The 12,391-nt window shown below is 40.4% G+C and overlaps 1 protein-coding gene across 1 annotated transcript in view; it reads right to left on the bottom strand.

The window, feature by feature from the left end:
- Positions 1-12,391, bottom strand: part of LOC128700567 (metabotropic glutamate receptor 2) — a 161,519-nt gene that overhangs the window by 68,179 nt on the left and 80,949 nt on the right. Inside the window, exon 2 of the mRNA XM_070098839.1 lies at positions 1,866-1,953. Coding sequence (XP_069954940.1) covers positions 1,866-1,953 — 88 coding nt within the window. The remainder of the gene's footprint in view (positions 1-1,865; positions 1,954-12,391) is intronic.

Genomic DNA, 12,391 nt, shown 5'->3' with positions numbered 1-12,391 from the left:
GAATGATGTACATAGCCTATGTTAGGTCCTTAATTGATTATGCTGCTCTCATGTTGATATTAGCTAGAGAAAGTTCTCTCCGACCCTTGGAGTTAATGCAAAATGAAGCTCTCAGGATTATTCTTGGCTGTCCCAGATCTACAAAAGTTCTTAACATGAGGAAGGAGCTTGGTATTTCTAGTATCAGTGATAGGATTGTTGAAATTAACACTGTACTCGGTATTAGAATGTTGAGAAACGAACCAGACACTGTCACAGTGAATCTTACCAAGTGTCTAGAGGTAAATACACACAGATCTAAATGGATTGTGAAAACGTGCAATTGCATTAAGTTTTATAACCTGCATGAACTGTATCACTGTAGGCAACAAGAGCATTTCACCCCTCCATGGAAGATGTGTTCATTTAATATCACATACCTACAAGTCCCTCCCAAGAAGCTCATTGCTAGTAATCCCTTCCTTAAATCTCTTGTTAGAGCAACTGCTCAAGAAGAAATTTCTCACCTAGCTGGTAGTAACAAGTTATCACAAGTTATATACACTGATGGATCTAAACAGGAGTCTTCTGGCAGGGCTGCATCTGCTCTTGTTGCCACCTCCCTAGTTAAGAACGATAATAAATTTGTTGAGTTAGGCATAAGAATTAACAACTGGGCGTCTACACTGCAAACTGAATTGTTTGCAATCCTAATGGCGCTGAAGCTAACCTATGACACTGAGCTTGACTCTATCATCATTACTGATTCTATGTCATCATTGAAGGCTCTTGGCTCATATAATGACTCCAACAACATGCTCATTGGGGAAGCCAGGTATAGATACTCAAAAATTAGGGACAAAGGAATTAATGTACAATTGCTGTGGATCCCATCACACATTGGATTACTCCTTCATGATAAAGTTGATATGTTAGCCAAGAAGAGTATCGAGAAGGAGAATGTAGAATATAACTTTGGTATAACTGTGTCTAGCATTAGGAATAATATTAGGAGAGAAGTAAATAATGAAAATGATTGTTATAGGAATGCAGTTAGAAGCCTGAGTAGATCTATAACCCACTATGATAACATGAACGTAGATAAGTATGTTTATGGAGCAACTTGCAATGTGAACAGACTGACTGATGTTGTAGTGGCCAGGCTTTGGCTTGGTTACAAGTACTTCTGGCAGTTTGGGAGACACACAGATGATGATCAAACTAAATGTAAATTATGTGATCAGGCATATGGTCACTCTCTTGAACACTATGTGCTTAATTGTCCACTCATTGAGGAATACAGAGACAGACAGTATAATAACCTATGTGACATGTCAAGATATCTTATTAATGAAAATAAGATACCAGATATACTAAGCAAATTTCCTAAATTTGCTTGTAACAGATAAGTGAACTATAGATATGTAGATATAAATCCATATGTATTCCTGTTAACCCTTTGGGGCCTAGTTCCTAGGCCTTTTGTGTATCCATATGCTCTCGCGCTACCGTCCACAGGATGGATATGGGGTGCACAATAAACTAGCCACTTCGGTGGCAAAATCTAAATCTAAAAATCATATTCTAACACTTTCGGTCCTCTAGGCTCTATCACCTCTTTTCAGTCTGATATTTTTAGTGAATTATAAAAATGCTCTTCAACAACACAATCACTGAACATGTCTTATCACAACTGCTTTTAAAAACATCAAACAGATTTATGAAAAAATATAATTGGGGCTGATTACGTCCCATTCCCCAGGCCCAGCATGACCCCGAGTTTAGCGCTTCCCTCAAAATATAATAATAATAATAATAATAATAATAATAATAATAATAATAATAATAATAATAATAATAATAATAATAATAATAATGTGACTCACCAATAATAACATCCCCGGGCAGAGTGAGGGGAGGCGGGTCCACAAATGAACTCACTTCAGCGACAATTAATATCACCAGCCACAGCCTCTGTTGAAGAAAATAAAGAAAACAATAACCATCCAGTATAACTAATCATTCAACTTAGATTCCCAAAACTTAGCTTAAACTTTCCCATAACCGGAAGGAGCTTCTCTGCTAATTAATCTCTCGGTACTCTGTGTGACGCTGCCCCTCGTGAGGGACTCTGACGCTGCCCCTCGTGAGGGACTCTGACGCTGCCCCCCCGTGAGGGACTCTGACGCTGCCCCTCGTGAGGGACTCTGACGCTGCCCCTCGTGAGGGACTCTGACGCTGCCCCTCGTGATGGACTCTGACGCTGCCCCTCGTGAGGGACTCTGACGCTGGCCCTCGTGAGGGACTCTGACGCTGCCCCCCGTGAGGGACTCTGACGCTGCCCCTCGTGAGGGACTCTGACGCTGCCCCCCCGTGAGGGACTCTGACGCTGCCCCTCGTGAGGGACTCTGACGCTGCCCCCCGTGAGGGACTCTGACGCTGCCCCCCGTGATGGACTCTGACGCTGCCCCCCGTGATGGACTCTGACGCTGCCCCTCGTGATGGACTCCGACGCTGCCCCCCGTGAGGGACTCTGACGCTGCCCCCCCCGTGAGGGACTCTTGCTCAGGGAACTGAGAGTTATCATCCTTTTTCTTGGATCGAACCTGATTATCTTCCCTATGAGCTAAACAATCCCCCTACAGGTTTAGCACTCCCCATGAATGATTAAAGAATAATAATAATAATGTGACTCTAATGAACTTTAGATAAGGTGAAGTGAGAAACTATAACTGACTTATTCAGATTAAATCGTACACAGAGGTTTTACATCACATTTATGTAAATTGTATTTATAATCGACAAATTACAAATTGCATATAATCATTATACCGTAGGTATACAAAGGTAATATTTATAACTTAATATCCCTGTAATACTTCAAGGAGATATTAAATGTGCCAGAGTTCATCCCTGCTCCATAAAAATTTGTCCATAACAAATGATGGTCTGTGTCAACAAGGTCGTAATTGTGATGAATGGTTTGAAAAACCGACATGTTGAAGATTGAGACACTTATGCAACATATGGGAATCTTTATTCAGGAAATGTTTCGCCACAGAGTGGCTTCATCAGTCCAATACAAAGTAGAAGGGTGTAAGGAGAGGAGGAGTTTGAGGTAATCAGTCCCTCAGCCTGGAGTCGATGTGTTCAGTCCATCAATCTTGTAGAATGTACAGCATAGGGCCGTAGACGTGGCTTATATACTGTAGTCAGGTGAGGCGAAGCAGGGGGAGGCGGGGTCATAGTGGTACCATCCACTAGTCGAAGTAGGTCTTCGTTCAAAGGTTGAACAAGTGTTGAAGAATTCTTTGTAACAAGATCCCATGTCAGACACTGCAGCATCATGGGATCTTGTTACAAAGAATTCTTCAACACTTGTCCAAGACCTACTTCGACTAGTGGATGGTACCACTATAACCCCGCTTCCTCCTGCTTCGCCTCACATGACTACAGTATATAAGCCACGTCTACGGCCCTATGCTGTACATTCTACAAGATTGATGGACTGAACACATCGACTCCAGGCTGAGGGACTGATTACCTCAAACTCCTCTCCTTACACCCTTCTACTTTGTATTGGACTGATGAAGCCACTCTGTGGCGAAACGTTTCCTGAATAAAGATTCCCATATGTTGCATAAGTGTCTCAATCTTCAAGGTCGTAATTGTATCAGCGAGGCTTAATTATATCCCACACGATTTTTATATACTCTCTATTTTTTAATTCAATAGATACGAATTACTTTTAAAAAGTCTCCTACGAACTGATTCATAGGTAAGACAACGTAATGTTGATTAATCATAATAAGTTAAGGTAAAAATGTAGACTTATAAAGACACAGTGATACGTCAGCAAAAATATACAATGGTGAATACAGTTAATATAACGTTATTATTTTTTTTGCAATAACAAGCAAAATTAATTAATTAAAACAATAATAACAATATTCCTTTTATAAATGCCGTCCTTTACCAAGTTGAATGTAATATCTGGAACCTTAATAAAGACCAATATTTTATTTTAATCATGGAGAAGCACTACACCCGTAGGGGTCATATAGCACTTGGGGAATAGAAGGCATTCAGGTTCAATCCCAAGAAGGGGAGGATAAGTCCAGCTCCTTGGATCAAGAGCCCCTTACCGCCATCAAGGCACCTCCTTTCAGAGGTACAAAGATCCACATTAAAAGTTACTGTGAAAAAATTATTTCATCTGCGAGTGAATGAAGCCACCACGAGACTTGACGGGTTTACACCTTAATATTTGCTGAAGGAATGATTACCTCATCTTTTATATATAGTTATATTCTTCCTATTATGTCCTTGAATTTATATTGATAAAGCCACTGAAACGCCTACAAATAAAGATACCCAGATGTTGCACATGTGTCTAATTCTTCAATATCTGCACTAAGTTGCTTCACGTCACAGATGTAGTGAAACAACTGGCGGTGAAAATCGAAAGTTAAGAATTTCTTGCATGTACACCACCTGGTACTAATCCACAGCAGTTTGAAGATCAGTTATTGAAAACAAAGGTCTTCCTAGAAACCCTGATCAAGCCAGTCACTACTAGTGAGACTGATACCAGTGAAGCTATGTGAAATTTTTTTTTCCTTGGTTATGTGCTGCGTCACTGCTCATGTGTGTGGTGTCATCCAGCATGACTTGTGATCTGATAACTGAGAAGTTTCACAGTCACTAGAGTCACAGTGACTGCATGCAGGACCCTGACCGTCTCTGGCAGTCTGCCTGTTGCTTCACTTTCAAGAAATCTCACAGGAATCTGCATATGTAACACGAGAACGAACACTGCAACAGATCTACTGGTCCATGCTAGGCAGGTCCAACTCACACTCACTCATGTACCCGCTCAACCTACATTTAAAGAATCCAAAGTTCTTGCCTCATTGGCGCAACCTGGGAGTTTGTTCCACTCATTTACAACTCTATTGCCACCCCAGTACTTACCTATATCCTCTTATGGTACTCATGTTACTGTGTTACTGATTATCCTCGTAGAGGTAAATGACAGCTTTAATGACTCACCTGCAGCCAACAGCCATTAAATCCTGAGTTCTAGTGTCCATCATGGCAGTTCCAGTGAAAGAGAATTTCCTCATTTGGTTGTAAATTGGTGATCCAGATGAATGTACAGGCCGAGGAGAGAATTATATCATTATAATCCCGAGAAGACAACAAGGTGCTACAGATGTACCAAAATAAAACTTTATTTGATTGCCTTTGCTAACAACATTGTTTTCATTATTTTATAACCTCTCTAGATTTTTATATCACGAAGACAATATTAAGAAATATATAACAGACAAACGTATGATTTCCACGAATTTCCTGAGGATATTTTGAGAAACTGGAACCAATTAATATTTCCACGGTGATCACTGAGTAGTTTTTACGGTGAGTGAATGTGTTCACGGTTAATGATCATCAAAGTAACACCTGATACATTCCAGCTAATAATGACTCCAAACTCAGACAAGTTTCTCGCACTCTGAGGGACTTACCTGCCAAGTGCTCAGTCACAATATGCTCAGTTGCTAGTCCTCATTAACCATTATTATTATTAGTATTCATAAGAGAAACGTTAAATCCATAGGCATCATACACAGCTTGAGGGAAATGAAGGAAATCAGACTCGATCCAAGAAAAAGAAGATCAGGTCCAATTCTTTGGATCAAGAGCCCCCCCCCCCGCACCAGCGTCAAGGAATCTCATTTGCTAACATGTATAAATATATGCTATTCAAATGAGCCATGTATGAAGAGGGGTGCCGTGATGGATCTGAAGGGCTCGTGATCCAAGGAATTTGACTTACCCCCCTTCCTTCGATCAAACCTAATTACCTTTCATTCCCAGGAACTGCGGTGTCAGACTGTATACATACCTCTGTGTCAGCCTGACTGTGTACATACCTGTGTCAGCCTGACTGTAAACATACCTGTGTCAGTCTGTATACATACCTGTGTGTCAGCCTGACTGTATACATACCTGTGTCAGCCTGACTGTAAACATACCTGTGTCAGTCTGTATACATACCTGTGTGTCAGCCTGACTGTGTACATACCTGTGTCAGTCTGACTGTAAATATACCTGTGTCAGTCTGTATACATACCTGTGTGTCAGCCTGACTGCATACTCAGACGGACACCATAACCTCTGCGGGGTTTAACATGTCTTCATGACTATATTCACAATACCTGTCTCTTGACCTTAACGTTCACTTCACTCACATTTTCTCCTCTATAGTTAAAATATTACAATTTAAAGGAATTCTGTCTTAAAACAATTATTTGGCACATTATAAAAATAAGATTTTCCGATTTAGAATCCTTTTTTCTCGTAAATGTAATTGGTTGGTAAATCGTAAAGCTTAAAAACACTTTTATTTTCTGTTAGAACCATCTTGCGACAGACTATTGTATTAGGTAAGATTATTAGTTGGAGTATATTGTCTGTTATAAGGAAATGTTTTTTTTTAACTTGGTTATATTTCGCGAGACGATCATCGATGGACCTAAATTATTTGGAGATAAATTAATAAAGCTTAATATTCGAAGCCTCAGAAACCGAGTCACTGAAAGAAATGCCTTCATTAATGTTAATATACTCTTGCACAGAAGCCAAACGTTCATGACCACAAGTAAGCACTCTTCCAAATGGATCATGAAAACTGGAACTGACACTTCCTCGTACCATGGCAAAATTTCCAAATCACTATCTCTTTTCCCCAAAGAAACTTATTAGATCGCAAAGCTTCCTCTTGAAGCCAAGCATAATGCTTTAATTTGTACTGATATTTTAGCGTTGATGGTTGTGTTCACCAGCTTACTGGTGCAGGTGGTAATGCCACTGTTGTTAACACACAACCATAGCTCATACATACAAATTAAAGCATGCAGCGACAACTGGGCTTCTAACCTACAAACTGAACTGTTCGTCATACTTATTTAATTCATATATATTCATAGTGATCTATCATTCATAAATGTTGTTACCTCAATGAGTGTCAAGTATGGCACTCGTGTCAGAATCTAGACTAAGGTACGGAAGAAATGTAAGAGTAGAGCCAAAGCACACGTTTTGTGGATTCTCTCTCACACTGGTCTTCAGATACATAGTATAACTGGTGAACTAGCTAAGACTTATGCCTTTAAGGAGGGACTAGTTGCAACATTGAGGTGTCAGCTAGTAGTTTGAGAACAATGAATCTAAAAGAACTTTGAATTTCATTAACTTGTGACAGAGGAAGATTGACAGTAGTCAGTCCATCTATCATCACCATCACGCAAGAGGAGCCACATCTAACAAAATCAACAGATTCTTGGGTGTCACTACTGCCAGGTTTCGGCTGGTACTTGGGTTACAGGTATCTCTGGGAGTTTGCACTACCAGTTGATGTACCGTAGACATAACCAAATGTAAACTTTGTCAAAGGAACTAATGTTGCTCTCTGCGTTATTATGTTCTCAGAATTCAGAAACAACTAACTTACAAATGTTCAAGAAATGTCAGTATTTTATCCATTGTGGCATATAACCAGCAATTCTGGAAATACCCTTACTTTTTCTATCGTAAATAACACACAACTACTTAAACTTGTCATTATTCAACCATACTCCGTTATGGAAAACTGGAGGAGATAATAACTAGAACAGAGTATACTACAGACTCTGGCCATACAATAGAGCGGAAAAATAATGTAAGGGACCTGGGAGTAGTAATGTCTGAGGATATCACTTTCAAGGATCACAACAGTGCCACGATCGCACGTACAAAGAAAATGATATGATGGATAATGAGAACGTTCAAAACGAGAGATGCCAAGCCAATGATGATCCTTTTCAAATCACTTATTCTCTCTAGGCTGGAATACTGCTGTACATTAACATCTCCATCCAAAGCAGGTGAAATCGCAGATCTAGAGAGTGTACAGAGATCCTTTACTGCACGTATAAGTTCTGTTAAGCACCTTAACTACTGGAAACGCTTGGAAGCACTTGACTTGTACTCGTTGGAACGCAGGAGGGAGAGATATATCATAATCTACACTTGGAAAATCTTGGAAGGAATGGTCCCAAATCTGCACACAGAAATCACTCCCTACGAAAGTAAAAGACTGGGCAGGCGATGCAAAATGCCCCCAATAAAAAGTAGGGGCGCCATTGGTACACTAAGAGAAAACACCATAAGTGTCCGGGGCTCAAAACTGTTCAACAGCCTCCCATCAAGCATTAGGGGAATTGCCAATAAACCCCTGGCTGCCTTCAAGAGAGAGCTGGACAGATACCTAAAGTCAGTGCCGGATCAGCCGGGCTGTGGCTCGTACGTTGGACTGCGTGCGGCCAGCAGTAACAGCCTAGTTGATCAGGCCCTGATCCATCGGGAGGCCTGGTCATGGACCGGGTCGCGGGGGCGTTGATCCCCGGAATAACCTCCAGGTAACCTCCAGGTAACCATGCCCCGTGGCGTGGTGGTATAAGCTCTCGCTTCACACGGCGAGGGGTTCGGGTTCGATTCCCGGCGAAGGGATGGAAACATCGGACGTATTTCCTTACACCAGTTGTCTATGTTCACCCATCAATAAAATGGGTACCTGGGTGTTAGTCGACTGGTATGGGTCGCATCCTGGGACAAAACTGACCTAATTTGCGGGAAATACCTTAGCATAACAAGCGGCTTTCTTTATAGCAGTATGTCATTGATGTCAGCTAGGACTGTATACCTTATACACGTACTTGTAGTAAATAATTATTATTATTATATTGAGTATTATAAATAACTCAGCCGTGTATAAGCTTACTTTATAATGTTTTTGAGAGTAAATTCATGTTGGTACAAAAAAGACCATTAACTTGTAAACAGATCATTACCCCTGTAGCTTCCTTATTTATTAAAAATTTGGGGCTGAGTCCCTGGCTCCATTATGTGCCTCAATAATTTTTTGACTGCCACCCACACGATATGTGAAGGTAACGACATTCAATATAATTGCTATATCAAAATATAAAGTAACATTTATAATAATATACAACATTAATATTCTAAGAATTGGCAAAGGTGAAAATTTGAGTAACATTTATAATTTGAAATGAACATTTATAGGACGAAGATATCAGTGCAGGTGGGGAAGGAGGCCTTCATACTGACAAGTTCTTGATCCGAAAAAATGGAGTTCCCCTTCCCTCCCTATGATCAAACCTGTTTGTCTCCTATTCCCCAGGCGCTGTATGACCATTTCAGGTTTAGCGCTTCCATATAATAATAATAATAATAATAATAATAATAATAATAATAATAATAATAATAATAATAATAATAACAATAATAATAATAATAATAGCATTTTGACTAGCCTGGAGTAATATTTATGGGGCCACAGTCGCTGAACATTATCTTAAATTTTTATATTACTACCCACAGGTCGGGTATGAGATACATAATACTATCAAACTAAATAAGAAGTAACGTTATTCAGGTGTCTCTTCATGCTGTATATACACACACATGTATATACACACACATGTATATACACACACATGTATATACACACACATGTATATACACACACATGTATATACACACACATCAGGCAGGACTACAAAGAGACCTGGACAGGCTACAAGCCTGGTCCAGCTACTGGATCCTTGAGTTTAACCCCGCCAAATGCAAAGTCATGAAGATTGGGGAAGGGCAAAGAAGACCGCAGACACAATATAGTTTAGATGGCCAAAGACTGCAAACCTCACTCAAGGAAAAAGATCTGGGGGTGAGTATAACACCGAGCATATCTCCTGAGGCGCACATCAATCAGATAACTGCTGCAGCATACGGGCGCCTGGCAAACCTACGGATAGCGTTCCGATACCTCAGTAAGGAGTCGTTCAAGACTCTGTATACCATTTACGTCAGGCCCATACTGGAGTATGCAGCACCAGTTTGGAATCCACACCTAGTCAAGCACGTCAAGAAATTAGAGAAAGTGCAAAGGTTTGCAACAAGACTAGTCCCAGAGCTACGGGGATTGTATTACGAAGAAAGGTTGAGGGAAATCGGCCTGACGACACTGGAGGACAGGAGGGTCAGGGGAGACATGATAACGACATAAAATACTGCGCGGAATAGACGAGGTGGACAAAGACGGGATGTTCCAGAGATGGGACACAGACACAAGAGGTCACAATTGGAAGTTGAAGATTCAGATGAATCAAAGGGATGTTAGGAAGTATTTCTTCAGTCATAGAGTAGTCAAGCCGTGGAATAGCCTAGAAAGTGAAGTAGTGGAGGCGGGAACCATACATAGTTTTAAGGGGAGGTATGATAAAGCTCATGGAGCAGGGAGAGAGAGGACCTAGTAGCAATCAGTGAAGAGGCGGGGCCAGGAGCTATGAATCGACCCCTGCAACCACAAATAGGTGAGTAAATAGGTGAGTACACATGTATATACACACACATGTCACAACCTCTGGTGTGCCGCATTACACAACTTAAAAGTGCAAGTTGTATGGTTCTTGAACAAGTCATGGCTGCTACTCTCAACTCTATACAACATTCATAATCTCACTTGATCTGCTGTAGTAACTTCAGATTCAACAACGCATTTTATAATAATAATAATAATAATAATAATAATAATAATAATAATAATGATAATAATAATAATAATAATAATAATAATAATAATAATAATAATAATAATAATCCACTCCTAAATAGTTTTCGGCTTATGAATAAGAAACAGAAAATTGTCTTCTTTAATCTATAAATATAACAAAATCGAGAGTGTCCCATTAGTGCCTTGATAATAACGATATTAATGTAGTCAATTTTATTATATATTGTGTGTGAATCGACTACATATGTAAACAATTCATATTAGAGCTTGTCTCTAGTCCCGTCACACATAAACAGAACCGAAAGTAGACAGTTAGTTAATTTAATATATTTACTATGCACTCCATATCCATTCTGTAGGTGGTAGTCAAAAGATTACAAAGGTATATAATGGGTCCAGGGACTGGGCCGCAAAGCCCTTAACAGCTGAACAAGTTACAGTGGTAATGAACTAATTTACATGTTTATGTCTGGTCACAGTCGTAATGAGTTATTTATGCAGACATGAATTAGGTCACACATAAAAACATACATACAAAAAAGGTGGACTAGCAGCTCGACTCATCACACACCATAACCAGTTCCCAAGGAAATTTTATATATGGTCGTCTCTTTTGTCCTTCATGTGTCCCTGGCGGGTGACGTCCCAGCACCACCTGTACTCAATCTGATTACAGTCGTACTCTGAGCTCTTGTCATGTATGTACTCTCCTATTTGTGATGGAGTCTTGGATCCTGGTTCTGCTTTTCAACCACTCACAAGAACGCAAGAATGAAGGAACACGACAGCAAGCCTACTGGCCCATGCTAGGCAGGTTCAGCTTACACCCAAATCTGTAAATTGCTGGCTAGACAGGTGCTACATGGATCTTACAATGCCACTGGAACTCGAGGAGCAGTCACCTCCATGTGGTGAGTTCTGGGTATTTTGGATGACAGTAGTTGATTAGTCGTTCAAAAATAGCTGAGAGCTGCTCAGTGTATATACTGTACTGTTTGTCAGGACAAAATATACCTATACAGGATCATTTCTGATTAAATCTCATTTCACAAGCGTAATACATTTCTGACTCATATCGACACATTAAACACCTATTAAGCGTTATAGCTTCGGAAAATAAAAAAAAATTCCACACGACGGCCGGGCGGAGGTCGTTGCTAGACGACTTACATAATGTGGAGTACAATTTTCCCATCTTCACTGGCCACCTGGCTTGGGAACTCCAACATTGGTATTTACATAATCACCCATTAATTCTTTCCACCTGTTAACTCCTCAGGTAGGGCTCCATCCAAAGCACACTCAAGCCTCCATGCTTCTGGTATTAACAATTTCCCTCTTATTGTAAGGTGTGACACTAAGTCTATGCTCTCGGGGTTAATTTATTGGGCATACTGGAATTATGAGACTAACAATAACAAGTCTCTCTCAGTATCCCAAGTCAGCCCCAACATATTACTGCATATAGGCACTTCAACTCCATGGCCATCCATATTTATTGATCCCTCAAAATGGACTAATTACTGTTAAGATAAGATTTCGTTCGGATTTTTAACCCCGGAGGGTTAGCCACCCAGGATAACCCAAGAAAGTCAGTGCGTCATCGAGGACTGTCTAACTTATTTCCATTGGGGTCCTAAATCTTGTCCCCCAGGATGCGACCCACACCAGTCGACTAACACCCAGGTACCTATTTGCTGCTAGGTGAACAGGACAACAGGTGTAAGGAAACGTGTCGAAATGTTTCCACCCGCCGGGAATCAAACCCGGGCCCTC

This window comes from Cherax quadricarinatus, chromosome 65, assembly GCF_038502225.1.
Source record: "Cherax quadricarinatus isolate ZL_2023a chromosome 65, ASM3850222v1, whole genome shotgun sequence".
In the NCBI taxonomy this organism is placed as follows: domain Eukaryota; kingdom Metazoa; phylum Arthropoda; class Malacostraca; order Decapoda; family Parastacidae; genus Cherax; species Cherax quadricarinatus.
Note: the sequence above shows the minus strand (reverse complement) of the source record. Positions and strands in the feature narration are given on the sequence as shown.